This window comes from Asterias rubens, chromosome 10, assembly GCF_902459465.1.
Source record: "Asterias rubens chromosome 10, eAstRub1.3, whole genome shotgun sequence".
NCBI lineage: Eukaryota > Metazoa > Echinodermata > Asteroidea > Forcipulatida > Asteriidae > Asterias > Asterias rubens.
Window position 1 is genome coordinate 16,107,694 of NC_047071.1, and position 15,178 is coordinate 16,122,871.

Below are 15,178 nucleotides of genomic sequence, written 5' to 3' on the forward strand. Positions count from 1 at the left end.
AAAATACAGTATTGTACATCATTCATTTTTTTTTCATTTGAAAGATTAGGGAGCATCTCAAAAGTCGCAACTCAGGCAGATGTAAATTGCTTTGCAGAGACCAATAAGTCAACAAAAAACATGCCATTGGTAGTTTAAGTTTACCTTTGTAGCCTGCGCCGTTAGTGAGCCAGTCTGTTGCTTCTAGATGATCTGATCTAGACGTCATGACAATAATGTGCTGCAAATCTCTCCATGTCAGATGAGGGCTACAGAAGACACAAAAGAATAGTTTAGTTGTGTGCCATGGTCAAATGGACAAGCGCACCGAACTCAAACTCTGGTGTTTCTGTTCAGCAGAGTATGGGTTCAAGTCCTGGTTGTGTCCTTAAGCAAACCATTGTTGCTTCATCCTTAAGATGGGACGTTTCTGCTCGACATTTCAATCTGTGAGTTCCGACTGTCTTCTCTCAATCAGTATGCTCTGACCGCCATTCCCCAGAAGACGATCAGAGCACACTGATTGAAAACGTTGAGCAGAACAAACCAGAGCCCAATTTCATAGAGCTGCTAAGCACAAAAATTTGCTAAGCATGAAATTTCTTCCTTGATAAAAACAGGATTACCAACCAAATTTTCATTTGTTCAATATTGATTGCTACTGGTATTTAGCTGTTGTTCGCTTAATCTGAAAATCACGTAGAAATTTGGTTGGTAATCCTGTTTTTATCAAGGAAGAAATTTCATGCTCAGCAAATTTTTGTGCTTAGCAGCGCTATGAAATTGGGCCCTGCTCTTCTCAGAGCCACCACTACTCACAAAAGAGATTTCTTACATGGTGTCACCACAAATCTAACTTACTACATACAAGAACTAAGTATTAATATATCATTTTATTATTACCATCCAATCCATTTAAATGGTGCGAGAGTTGACTTACTTTGCTTGCAGTGCGAGGGCGCACATCCCAGCAGCGAGCGGCGCTGATGCCGAAGTTCCACTGTGGCGATCTGTACATCCTAGATTAAGGTCTGTTGTTATCTGAAAAACAAAACCAACAAAAATCGTATTGTTACCCTTCACCGACGTGCTTAGCATGTCCTATCCGGGGAAAACCCACTGACACAGTGACCGTATTACATTGTAGGCTCATGCGCTTTGTAATGCGCGTTAAAGAACCAGTTACAATTATCGCTAAGAAACAGGGTTTTGCGCTGGTGTTTCTACCAGTGGCTGCTGAGTGCACAGCAGCGACTTACTATCCTTTATAAGCTGCTACTTGAAACAGTCCAAACTTTGAAAAAAACTGTTTTACAAATATTTCTCTTTGATCAAGCCGCTTTGGTAGACTCTTAACATTATCATTATTATTATTAAAAGATCAAAATGGGGGAAGCTTCTTTACATTTTGCTTGATTTGAAAACGTTAAAGTCAGTTTGAATGATCAGCCAATGCAAATGTGGCGAAACCCAATAACTCAATCTATTGCAAGGGGGTTCACAAATCAAATCAACTCTCGATTTAAAGGCCGAGATTAACACGCCGACTGACTAAATGCCTGCCTTCCAGAGTCTGTTATAAAGAGCTTAACTTAAACTGGACTGGACACATTTGGCAACTACTCAAAATATATATATTAGCATAAAACCTTACTTGGTAACAAGCAACCAATAGTTGTTGATAGTATAAAACATTGTGAAAAACGAATCCCTCTGAAGTTTTTGAGAAAGAGGTAATTTATCACTAAAATAATTAAAAACTTCTAGCCTTTTATTCCTATCTAAAAGCACACTAATTTGTACAACAATGGTGGTTTTTTTTCTTTAATCATTTTCTTGCAACTCCAATAACCAATTGAGCCAAAATTTTCAGAGGTTTGTTATTTTATGCATATGTTGAGATAAACCAAGTGAGAATACTGGTCTTTGACAATTACCAAACGTGTCCAGTGCCTTAACACTGTCTGAGCTATAATCACTTTCGAGAGGGAAACTATAATTTAATTGTACCCCATTAAGGAAGCAGCTTAGACGCATCTAATTCAGACAGATGTGATATTAACCACCCGCCTCTAAAGGTGAAAATTGGAATTTAACAGCAATCAAGCCTCTCAGAATAAATGGCATTTCTATTTGTCGTACAACCCTGTTATTTGAGTCATAACAGGCTATCAATATTATTTCCAAAATAAATAAAAAGTGGGGTGGATGGGTTGGTAAAAAAAAAAAAAGGGGGGGGCACTTACAACTTCTTTTTCTTTAGGACCCCCGCTACTGTACGTGGTTGCTAACGTTGATGCACATGGTTCCGAGTACCAGGGAATCTTGCCTCCCTCTGACACACTGCTGACTGATATGGTGTAGATGGAGTTAGTGTAGCCGTCGCAGTTGCAGCTGTCTTTGGCCCGGCCGCCATTACCAGAAGCCCAGACGAAGATCGAGCCGAGTCCATGACGACCCTAGGTAGCCGAAAAAAAAAAGGAGGACAAACGGAAATCAAGAAAAATGTCATGAAGTTGCTTAAACTTTTAAAGGGTTTGGGTATTTTTGGTAAGACACAAAACACAAATGTCCACAGATTTACACTAAAGTTACATGGTTTAAAGATAATGATGGTAGAAAGCTTCCCTTAAAACATTACTTGGTGATGGTAGAAAGCTCCCCTTAAAACATTACTTGGTGAGGTGCTGTAGTTTTTGAGAAATGAGTACAAAAAATTCACAAAAGTTATTTTAGCATGAACAACCGATTTAACTAAATTCGCCTGAAAACATTGCTCTGTGATTTTCACTTGTTTTTCAAAAACTTTACGAATAATGAGGCTTAAAATAAGTAAAATAATTACTTTTAATTTTCTGACACATAAAACCTGATGTTTGATCAGCGAAATCTATAGAAAGTTTTTTCCACTAGTGACTCTGATGACCGATTGAGCTAGAACTTTTACAGGATTGTTTAAATTCACATGTTGGGTTGCTTTAAGTGCAGATACCGGTCTTTGACAATTTATTGTTGGCCTCAAGCTTAAAATTAAGAGTCAAATTAAAAGGAATAATAAAACAGTGGCCTATTGCAGACCAAACTGTGGAAAATATTTCTAAAATGGAGCACTTTCAAAATAAAAGCTTAAATAACACATTTCCTAGAAACTGAAGGGTATGAATGAATCCATACAAAAAAATCAATATTTCACCATCTATCAGACCACTGTAACAAAATAACTCTAGCATAAGAATGAAACTGATAGAAGTTTCTGCTTGAGATGTTTAATGCGCTATTTTTAAAAACAGCACAGATTACTAATTTGTATCTGGAAAGTATTTCAGTCCATGGCATTACTTGGAACTACTCATGGTATAACCCCCCCCCCCCCACCCACCACAACCCCCCACCCAAGGGGTTGACGCTCAGCACCATCAGGTTGAACCTTGTACATGCTGTTTGCTTTTGGCGTTTTGGCACAGGCTTACTGCCACTGACTGATAAAGCAATGCAGGCTTTGCAACTCCCCTTCAATGTGGGTATCTTCTACCCACACGACGTCTTCATGAAATTGGGGGGGGGGCATTATCAGCTGCTCGCACTGACAGCGTGGCCTGGGACCTTTAAGGGAGGGATGTACGTACAAATTTAGTGCATGCAGGCCTATAGCTTCATTATTGAAAGAGCAAGGGGCACCAAGGCGAATTTCCTCTATGCGGAAAATTAAGTAAATTTCTACTGCAACATTTCATTCATGGGGCACCAAGGCAAGTATCGTAGAGCTAAAACTTATCACATTGGATGTCAATTGCTCTAGGGGGGGCCAGTCACTGAACAAATTCAAGAAAAAAATTTGATCTTCACTTAATCTAACCCCAACTTCACTTAATCTTAATTTTGCCCTGAAATTATTTTTAGAGTTTTTTAATTTTCCACGAATTTGATTTCGAAACCTCACATTTAGAACTTGAGGTCTCAAAATCAACCATCTAAACGCACACAACTTCGTGTGACAAGGGTGTTTTTTTCTTTCATTATTATCTCGCAAGTTCGATGACCGATTGAGCTCAAATTTTCACAGGTTTGTTATTTTATGCTTATGTTGAGATACACCAACTGTGAAGGCTAGTCTTTGACAATGGCCAATAGTGTCCACTGCCTTTAATATGAATAACGGACATGTGCAAAAGCCAGCGGACCATTGAAATGAAAAGCTAACTGATCCTACTGACTAGTCACTGAAAAAGGTAAACCCTGAAAATATATTATATATCTTTCTCGGGGAGGGGAATTTGATTTCGACAGTGAGGGTAAAAAAGCCCAGCAGCCCAAGGCGACAAGCAACCCATAAACACAATCCAGCACTCAAAACATAAGAGCAGCAAACAGGAACGAACAAGGAGGGCACACTACAAAGTGCCAATACCTCCCTAATCCCCCCGCATCCTGGTCGCAGATTTAGGCATTAATATCGGATTCTACCCACCATATGCCCATCAGCAAATACTATTTGCACAAGATTGCATTCCAAAGTAAGTTGCTTTTTTTCCCCCCTTCTGTTTTTTTTTCTCGCCCCTTTTCATTTTGAGGGTATGTATATTGGAGTGATGAGGGGGCTTTTGAGATTGAGGTTCACCTGTTGTGCTCAATTTCTCCATTTTATGATTTGTTTTCCGAAAAACAAAAAACAAAAAAGCCAAAAACCAGATGTCGGATGTTGACACTTTGGGACCTGATTTTTTGAAGACTGCCTGGACAAAATGTGCATTAGGTAGTCATAGATTTTTTTTTTTTCAATGTAATACTGAGTTATAGGCAAACTTTTTGATAAAGATACAAAACAAATTACCTGTGAAAGTTTCAGCTGAAGTTTAAAAACAGCAAGAAACTGTTCAGCTATTTTCGTTTGCCTTCTTTTCCAATACAGAATGCCTTCTTTTCCAATACAGAATGCCTTCTTTTCCAATACAGAATGCCTTCTTTTCCAATACAGAATGCCTTCTTTTTCAATACAGAATGCCTTCTTTTTCAATACAGAATGCCTTCTTTTTCAATACAGAATGCCTTCTTTTCCAATACAGAATGCCTTCTTTTTCAATACAGAATGCCTTCTTTTCCAATACAGAATGCCTTCTTTTCCAATACAGAATGCCTTCTTTTTCAATACAGAATGCCTTCTTTTCCAATACAGAATGCCTTCTTTGCCAGCATAGAACGCCTTCTTTGCCAGCGCAGAATATTTTGCACTTTTGTTCTCTATTAACTATCATTCTGTAACTACCATCCGAATCCCCTTATCTCAACATTAATACCTTTGTAACGACTTCACAGAACCTTTTTTGCCAGCGCAGAATACTTTCTTTCCCAACACAGAATGCCTTCTTTGCCAGCACAGAGTATTCCCTTATAACCAACATTCTGTCTCTTCAACCCAAATCCCATCTATCTTAACATTAAATACCTTTGTAACGCCTTCACAGAACGCCTTCTTAGCCAGTTTTCCAGGGCCGTCCACCGTCTTGCCATCATCATCAGGTCCCCAGCTTGCACTGTAAATGTCTACATGCTGCGGCTTGTGGCTTAACGATCTAGCCTCCACTGCGTCTGTTACGTCCCCATCCAGCATACGTACCCCTAGGATCACAAACAAAACACATTTATTGAACAACAATTTAGAACTAAATCTCATGACAGGAGTCATGGTATCAAGTTGATAACAATTCCAATGTGCGATAGACACCTTGCATAATACGAAACGCTACAGGGACGCTGAGCTCACGTGCACGTTTTTTTATACACACAAAGAACAGCTATCGTCTCATGATTTGCCTCCTTTGACCCCAGTGAGGGCGCTTTTTGACCCGTATGACGGTGGTTTTTGAGTTTGTGACATCACATGCAAGGGATCTATCATGTTCTTTATTTATTACCAATCATATTTGGTTTACCCTAACACCGACGGTGTAAAGTAAGCACGATACGCTCAATACTTTTTCGCCTTATAAGTTGAAACATACATGTCAAATGGGTCTTATAATCAAAACCATAAATAACAAGCGCTTTGAGATGCCTTTTGAGTGTGAAAAGGACTATGCATTATTATAAAGATAATTATAAATACCATATATCTCAAATTTTAAATACAGTCCACAGACCTACATACATGATTTGTGAACACTAGTAAAAAGAGATTCACACATGGTGCAGGCCTGATATTTTACAAAGGCAACTCAAGACAATGCCCCCCTGGCATTGCCTTGGTGCCCTAGAAATGCTCCAGTAGAAAGTAACAATTTCTCATAGCGCTTTATTACCAAAGAGAAGATGCCATGTTGCCTAGCCCCTTTCAAAAATTAAGGAAACACAGGCCCGATGGTGGTACCACAAACTTCACCAAATAATGACCCGTACCGCTGTTGATCAAGCCATGCTGGCACTCAGCATTGTCCATACTAGGCAAGGTGCGCGGTCAACCAAGGAGGCCTCTCAGCATAATCCCCATGACTCAATTAACTCTAGAAACCTCCGCCTAATTGCAATCTAATTTACACCTCGCCGGCAATTATGCAACCCAATTGATTCCGCAAGATGTGATGTTTTAAACAGCTTGACGTTTTGTGTTTTCTTTTCCAGTCAGAGTGGGAAAGAGTTCTCAACGTTTTAAAATCCAATAATCAGGAATCAAAGAGGGGCACACTGGGGTCTCAAAAAGTCAGCTATCCCCAGCCGGGTACTTGCACAGGTAAATGCTGCTCTAAGGGCTTAACGGATAAACAGGTGGCCCACAGGGGGTGCTTCTATATCCCCACTAAAAGAATAATAGGACACCTAATATTTGTTTAAAATTATATAAAGATCCTTTTCTTTTGAAATCCGTCATAACATATGAATCGTCAGGAGTGTGAGGGAGTTTGTTTTTCCGAGGCATTTCAAGCCCCCCCCCCCCCCCATTTCCTGACATTGCGAAACCAGCGAGAATTGTCAGAACTAATGTTTTTCCACATGAGTGTTTATTCAAAGGGATAATACAGCATCACATTTTGTCAGGAACACCCTACATGTAGGTGTTCTGAGTCAAACAATAAAGCCGCTACCAAAAAATACCTCAAATGACCTTTCAAATGGAAAAGTGAATTGAGATTCATAATTTTTCAGACAACAGTTTTATGCGTTAAAAAGCACACCTACAGCATGCATCGAAACGTTTCAAAGACCAGTATCAGCACTTTTTAACCTACGGTATAGATGCAATACACCTGTGAAAATTAAACTCAATTGGTCATAAGAGCTGCAAGAAAAAAGAAAAACTAGTTTCACTGTTGGCGTTCTGGTCCCATGAGATCAAAACTAATTGTTTTATTACTAGTTTCTCAAAAGCTGTAGCATTTCAGGCAACAATATTGCAACCAATTTAAACCATTTCAAGTAAGATTTTTTTCAATCTTTACACAATGAGTCATATAGCAGAAAAACAAAACAGTAATCAAACAAAACCAGATTAAAATAAAAAATGAAACAGGCATTTTATAGTGGAATATGAATTACCGATTCCTCAAAGCACTTAACAGTAGAATGAAAACAAAACAAGTAGGCTATAATCTCAAATTCGTTTTATAAATGATTTACTGACAATAAATGCATATCCTAGAACCTTCAGATCTTTCTTCCATTTCTGATTATCCTAAAGGTTTAGCTTTGACAGTAAGCGCATGTACTTGATCCCAGCTTTTTACTGCGCTCTTTACGACTTATAGACAGATAAATGGGCCAATAAAAATGAATAAATACATGAGTACCCAGTGCATGCAGGGAAGGTTGGTACCATAGTAAGTATGCAATAACTAATTCTCGACATGTATTTAATATTTAAATCTCCCCCAAGTGTCTTAGGAGGTAGGCTGTTTGTGGGGTTGATTCCCGAGAGGTTCTTACAGCAAATGGTGATAGATTCATGTAATCTACATGCAGTCTTGATGTGTGTACCTCCCCCTTCTCTCTCTCTCTCTCCATGTTTTATCTTAAAGCCATTATACACTTTCGGTAAAAAAAAAAAAAAAAAAAAGTTCACAGATTTACAAATAATTTACTGGGTTTACAGAAGGTAATGGTAAAAGACTTCTCTTGAACTATTGTTCCATGAAATGCTTTACTTTTTGAGAAAACATTAAAACAATATCAATTCTCGATAGCGAGAATTACGGATTTATTTTAAACACATGTCATGACACGGCGAAACGTGCGGAAACAAGAGTGGGTTTTCCCGTTATTTTCTCCCGACTCCGATGACCGATTGAGCCTAAATTTTCACAGGTTTGTTATTTTATACATTTAAGTTGTGATACACGAAGTGTGGGAGTTTGACAATACTGTTTACCGAAAGTGTATAATGGCTTTAAAGGTAGGGGTAATAGATTGGTGTTTGTCATTGTAATGCTGATTTTTTAAGTCAAATTATATAGAATACTTTACAGTAACCTAGAGTAGTAGTCTCAGTGGATTTGCTACCTTCCGCCCAGATAGTAGTTAAAAAGCAGGACAGTTCTTTTCAGAACTGAGAAGTCTCCAAGAAATCCAGAAATCTACTCCCCGATAGTAGAAAATATAGCAGGACAGTTCTCTAAAGAACAAAATCTACCTGGCAAGTAGAAAAACACAACGCAAACCATACCTCACCATGCAATGCATAAAATCAAAAAATAAACGTCACTATGTGAAAGTTTCAGCTGACTAGTATCTACTTGCAGAGGCAAAACAGCAAAAAACTGTCACAGTATTTTGCACAAGGACATCAAATCCATCCTCGTTTAGCGAGTTGACAGCAAGTACAAACCGCACCTCTGGCTGCAGTATCCGGGAATGGATATCGACCCTCGGAAATCTTAGAAGCAATTCATGCATGCAAATGTTTCGGAGAGAAAAATGATCCCAACCATGTAACTTTATTACTTTGAAGGGGAATCCTTTTCTCAAAACATGTACTATCAACATCTGCATGCTTCTCAAATAGGCCTAAATTTTTATGATTATTAATTTTTGCAGTATTTACCAATCTATGAACCTGCCTTTAAAATAACTCTCATCCAACTTAAGCCGTGTCCGAAACGACAACTTCGGCTACAGCTACAGCTAGATCAGAGCTTCTGCAAGTGTTGAAGAATAGGCAGATGCATGCGATCTAGCCGTAGCTGTAGCCATAGCTTATAGCCAAAGTCGCCAGTTCGCACACAGCCTAAAGTCCTTCTACCACTCAAATCAAAGGTTCTGTGTGTTAACGCTTGTAAAAGAACCCAGTTACACTTATTGTTAAGAGAAGGGTATCGCCCCGGTGATTCTGGCATAGTTGGAAGCATATTTGCCTAAACCCTTAAAAGGTGCTATAACAACCGTCTCATGAATCAAAAATTTCATAGCATACCTGCCTTGACCACAAAAATTTTGTAGGACCAACACTGATATATAGTTTCCACATTATAGGAACATTGCAGCAATAAGGTCCTGAACTGGCATCCTTCAAAGACATGAGGCATCTTTACTGCAAATGTCAGTACCTTTTTTTTTATACTTTGGCAGACGCGCTAATTGTTGTCATCAATTCAAATTCTTGCTGATGGTTTCCCCCCTTGATGACGAGACAACAGCTGAAAATTTGACTTGGGGGCTTAACTTATATCATTGGTGTCATCAAGACAACAATTCCAAAAATATTTGGGATGCAAAGTGCATTTTTTGTAACTTGGGACTAAGTTGTTACTTTCAAACTTTATATTCAGTCAATGAACAACCATTGAAACATCAAATGTAAGCTTTTTATTTGGCATAAAAAGATAGAAAGTATCATGTTTTTAAGGCCCCCCCCCCCCCAAGAAAAAAGGAAGAAGGGCCGCTTTTTTTTTAAATGGCCGCCTGACACCCTTTTTAGTATAAACAGCTGGGCTATTTTTCGCGAAATTATTTTTCTTTACTGAGATCGTTTAAATAGGCCTATTGACCCCTTGCACGCACGTCACACGCGGGGACTGTGCCATGCTAACCATTTTTGGTGGGCAATAGATTTACGTGTAAACGCCGCGTCGCCTAAAAATGCACACTTCACTGAATAACGCACGTTGACATTGACCACCAAAATAGCGCATCCAAGATTATTCTGATGGCGTTAGGTGAATAGGGTCAATATCCCTTTTTTGGCACGCTTAACATGTTTTTATTCATATTTGGCTTAACGTTGTCAGTGTTCCCCCATGCACCAGCTAGCGTATTGGGCCAATACACATCATTTGGGCCTTTGAGCTTCTAACTTTCTAATGTATTTCTGAAGGATTTTGGCTATGTGTATTAAGCAAACAGGCCTAGTCTGTTAGGGGTAAAACCATTCATATGGAAATCCCTCATCCAATGCATTATTGGTGGCCAAGGGGAAAAATAACCACTCTTTGGCATAGCTTGAACAAGCACTGTCAATGCATGTTTGTAATATAAAAAACCTTTCAGCTCAAACGTTTTATTAATATTTGCCCAAGCGTTGCAGGTTCATGTACAGTAAACACTCCAAGAGCAAACCACAAAAATGTGAATTAAAATTTTCATTATAGAGCAGCATTTCATGCTTCATTAAATTCCTTTCTTAAAATCAATTTGGCAAATGAAAAAATATACAGCATATAAAGGAGAGATGAAAAACACAACACCGTTTATGCCAGAAGATAAATCTGAAATGTAAGAACCTGTATAATCATCACACCCCTGCCAATAAAAACACGTTATTAGACTGGTTTAAAGGGTGTGTGGCAATACCACACCCATGGACCTTGCCCTTATGCCATGTCTAAGTTTATAATTACAGGAATGGAGGAGCAGTGTTTGGTTTTTAAACGATTTCAGATGAAATTTTCTTTTTTTGGAAAAACACCCCAGCCGGTTGTCTTCAAAAATGTGTCGCCCGGCCATTTTATGAGTGAAAAAAAAAAGGTTTAATGTCACTAAACCGACAAGCTTTTGTAAGAATTTTGAAAACCGACAAGCCGGTGTTGTATGAGCCAAACATATTTATTTCATTTTTCTCCGGGATAATGAATGCAAATTAGACATTTGAAAGGTTAAAAGGTAAGACTGGGGGGCATGTCTCACTGTATAATTGGTATTTTCCCCCACAAATTTGTTTTGTAATTCATTCATTTCTGTTTACCTTATGGAAGGGAAGTACAAGTAACTTTGTCATGAGATTGTTTTTTTACAAAGTAAATGACGGAATCGTTGCCCTGTAGTTCAAACAAAGACAGACTTATATTGAAGGCATTTGTTAAAGTATGGATGGAAGATAAACCAAGGATTTCTAACCTGAAATGTACTTGCTATCATAAAGTTTAAATGCTATCAATTATTTTGAAAAACATTTCCACTGAAATGTTTGTTATACAGCACTGGGATATAAGACAAATTGTTTTTAAAGCACACCATTGACATTCATTTGTCAATGACCAGTATTCACAACTAATGAGACTCAATCAATGAATTAACAACCATGTGGCGTTTAAATTAAATATTTTTACCGTTTTCTACCATTGGGTTTTGAACTACAGTTTTTTACTCATTTTCTCAATGACTTTCACCAGGGCACATTTTCATCAAGCTTCTACATGTACAGTATAAAAATTTGCTTAGCAAAAACAATTTTGCTTACAAGTATATTAAAGTTATCCATCAAAATACCATACATGTAGCATGTACCGTATGTGGCTAGTATGCTGCTCATTTTTGCTTAGCAGAACATTATAAGCAATATTTTCTGCTTTTAAAAGCAGTTCCATGAAATTAGGACCCTGAGTCCCTGAAAACGACTGAAACATTTATAAGGAACCACAGAGTTGCACTTTGAATGAATGCATGTACTCTCCTCAAACCCAATAACACTGTACGATTCCTTTAGAGGTGAAGCAGTTATTAGAGTCCAGTAACTTGATGAATCTGCTCGTGACTACGAGTTCATCTAACTACATCTAAACCCTCAATGATGGCATCAGAACAGTCACTCATCATTATTGCAAATCACGAGTAGAAACCCTTGTACGAATCTACATTATGATGGCGTATGTGACAAACTCTCACAATGAGAGTCTCGGGGCAACTATTAGGATTTTTTTTTCTTCTTTTTTTCATCTTTTTTTTTCAGGGGACTACCAGGGCCTAATTTCATGGCTCTGCTTACTGCCGGATTCTGCGCTTACGATCACCAGTCACCACTAATGTGCAAGCGCCAATTTTCTGAGCTAGCTGTGTAAGGGGAAAGAATGCCTAGTTAAGTAGCCGAGTGTGCATGCACACAAGCAAACATTCCCCGCTAATCGTGAAATACGCATGACGTACATGTATGCGCGGAATTCCCTGCTTCTGTAAGTGTAGATGTTTTGCTTAAGATAAGCAGAGCCATGAAATTGCCATCAGTTTTTCTCTTAGTGAAGGGGACCTCATTAATGAGGGAACTTCTACAAGAACAAACTCAAGGGGGAAACCCTGTAATGACCAGGGGGCATGGAGACTAGTGCCTCTGCTGCCTCTGTGAAGTACATACTTCTAGTGACCAAAACAAATGATGCCTCAAAAGTAGAGAGCACCAAATTCAGAATTGAAAGAAAAGTACTTCCAAATAACGACAAATATAAGTCTTTTTTTTTTTTTTTGAAGTCATGAGATCCAAACTAATTCTTTCACATGTTCACTCATTTCTCAAAAAATGGCACACATCATTTCGAGGAAGGTTTTCCACAGTGACTCTCTTTATATCAATGTAAAGTTACATGTAAATCTGTCAAAATTTATATCTTCAATCTTTCCAATGTTGTGCACACCTTTGAAGAAGGTGAGTATTTTCCCAAAATGTACAGCAGCTAAAGCAATTAACTTCACAGGTATTTCGTTCTTGACCCCTGACCAAAAATAGGTGATGGAATTGGAAATGGATTCACAGAAAAAGTTTACAAATTAAGGAAGTTACGTGTAATTCAACGGAACTGATGGTTTAGAACTCTGCTGGGTGGGAAGTCCGTCTCCTATGTGGACTCGCCCCCTTCTAATTTGTAAACCATATGACTTTTTAGAAGAAAAACAAACTTTCTACAACATGACAGAATTTGAAACTGAAAGTATGTATTTGGCAGGAAAATCTGCACTACCAAGGACCCAGCGTAAACCACAATATTTCAGCTCATCATTCTGAATGACCACAATCTCCACAACTACATCACATCAGACTTATAGTTCAAGGATGAAATATGACGTATGTGAACATTCCTGAAAATGGACTGCTGGCCTCCTATCTAGACTCAGATTCCAGATGTTACAATTCAGGAGGTTTACTAAGTCTTTGTGCAAGGTAAAACCTTTACGGTAATACCATACACTCTACACTACACACGTTGCGACTTTTCCACCTTTAGAGGGCGTTTCTGCGATAGTGCTGTGGTGGGGTGATCTGGAAATTTTCCCAACAGTGCCAGCTATCTTTCAATAGTAATGGTAGTAATAGGAGCGGGTGATCATGATCGCGTTAGTTGAGTAATAGTGAATAACAACGTCTTGCACCAAGACTAAAGCTTAACAGACTCTGTGTATCATAAGAAATACAAAACTACAGGTTTGTACACAATGTGGACTATTTTTTTCTGCCCTTGGTGACTGCTTTACTTCTACAGAGAAAATGTTAATGCTCAAAGGCAATTTTTTAGAAAATCCAGAAATCAGGGAAAAACCCTTGAGAAATGTTTATTCCATCAAACTAAAAAAAAAAATAGAATTTGAACCAAAATTTACAATAGTGAACAGGGAAAAATAGTTTTGTGGGACAGCTGGGGGTGAAAACCCATGAGGAGAATAGTAGAATTTCATCATAAAGCAGCCATTTTGGATTTTCTTCCATTCAAACCAAGGGAAACCAAACTGTGGATGGCAGGTAAAATAGTCTGGCCCCCTTTGTATAAATTGAGAATTAAGAATATTTGTGTCAGTGTGTCAGGGAACCTGACAACAATAACTTCAGTGTGACTGTGTTAAAAAAAAGTTCCAACCACCCACCCCATGAGTCAAGGACTGTCACAACAAGAACTCTGCAAAACCCATTTATGAGCTCCCCAAGCAGCACTTGCTGTCCCAACTAATGCGCTACCAGACAAGTAGCAAAGCTGGAGGCCCAGCATTTTTTCTTCTTCTCAGGAATGTTTTGATTCAACTTGACCCCACGACCTTGAATCAAATTCAATGTCTTGCAGACAGCATGAGGGTTATGGAGCAATTACACCATGCCTACAGGTCCTCCAGGCAACCCAGTTGAAAAGTGTCTTTCAAATATGAACTTTAACTCACTTTTTGAAAAAGTATGTTTATTGGGAACTACAGTCTCCAGGAAGAGTACACGTGTTTCTATCTGCAGTCTTTTAAACCAATTTGATGTATAGGCTAAAAGGGCACCCTATGAGGAAATTGTAAAAATCTACTGTCGTGCATTTCAAGGGCACCAAGGCAATGACCAGGGGGCATGGAGGCAATTGCCTTCATTGCCTCCGAAAATAATCAGGCCTGCCTGCTAATGCGATCAGAACTCGAGTCCTATGGGCTCAGCCAGGACGTGCCACACAAAAACAAGAACATTGAACTTACCTCCAATCCTAGCATTGTATGCAATCCCCACGCTGCATATACTGTTATTGGCAAGGGCTGCCACCTCCCCAGCACACCGGGTACCATGCCTGCAAATTAAGACACCCACAGGGAACAGTTAGACACAAATTACTACCCGCGTAAACAAGCCACATTTCATTGTCATTCTGGTAATAACTCCAAATTATCTTTTCAAAACAGCTTTAAAGAAAATACAATGCTTATTTGAACAGCTTGGTTATTTGCTTTTTATTATTTCAAATAAAAGTATGAGCTTATTTCAATATCAATTTTACTTTTATTTTTTGCAGAGTTGCCCTTAATTGTTTCAGTGACTAGCCATCAGGTCCACTTAGGTTGTCACTTCAAGAGTCTGCCATCCTTTTCACTAGACCGTATTTCATATTAAATAGTATGCTTTACAAAAAGTGAACTAGCCAGCTGGACCACTTGGAGTGAATTTTGACTGGTCCTAATGTATTCTACCTAGCATTTAGCCAGAGGACCACTGTTAAAAGGAGAACATTGTTTTGATGCATACGATTTGCAATACCTTCTGACAACATTAATT

At 38.6% G+C, this 15,178-nt stretch overlaps 1 protein-coding gene across 2 annotated transcripts in view; it reads right to left on the bottom strand.

Moving 5' to 3' along the window:
* LOC117295377 (furin-1-like) overlaps positions 1 to 15,178 on the bottom strand; it is a 55,444-nt gene that overhangs the window by 8,085 nt on the left and 32,181 nt on the right. For both annotated transcript variants that reach the window (XM_033777994.1, XM_033777993.1), the window contains exons 7-11: positions 14,608 to 14,696; positions 5,423 to 5,595; positions 2,226 to 2,438; positions 920 to 1,020; positions 145 to 248 (exon numbers count right to left, since the gene is read on the bottom strand). In XM_033777994.1, coding sequence (XP_033633885.1) covers positions 145 to 248; positions 920 to 1,020; positions 2,226 to 2,438; positions 5,423 to 5,595; positions 14,608 to 14,696 — 680 coding nt within the window. The remainder of the gene's footprint in view (positions 1 to 144; positions 249 to 919; positions 1,021 to 2,225; positions 2,439 to 5,422; positions 5,596 to 14,607; positions 14,697 to 15,178) is intronic.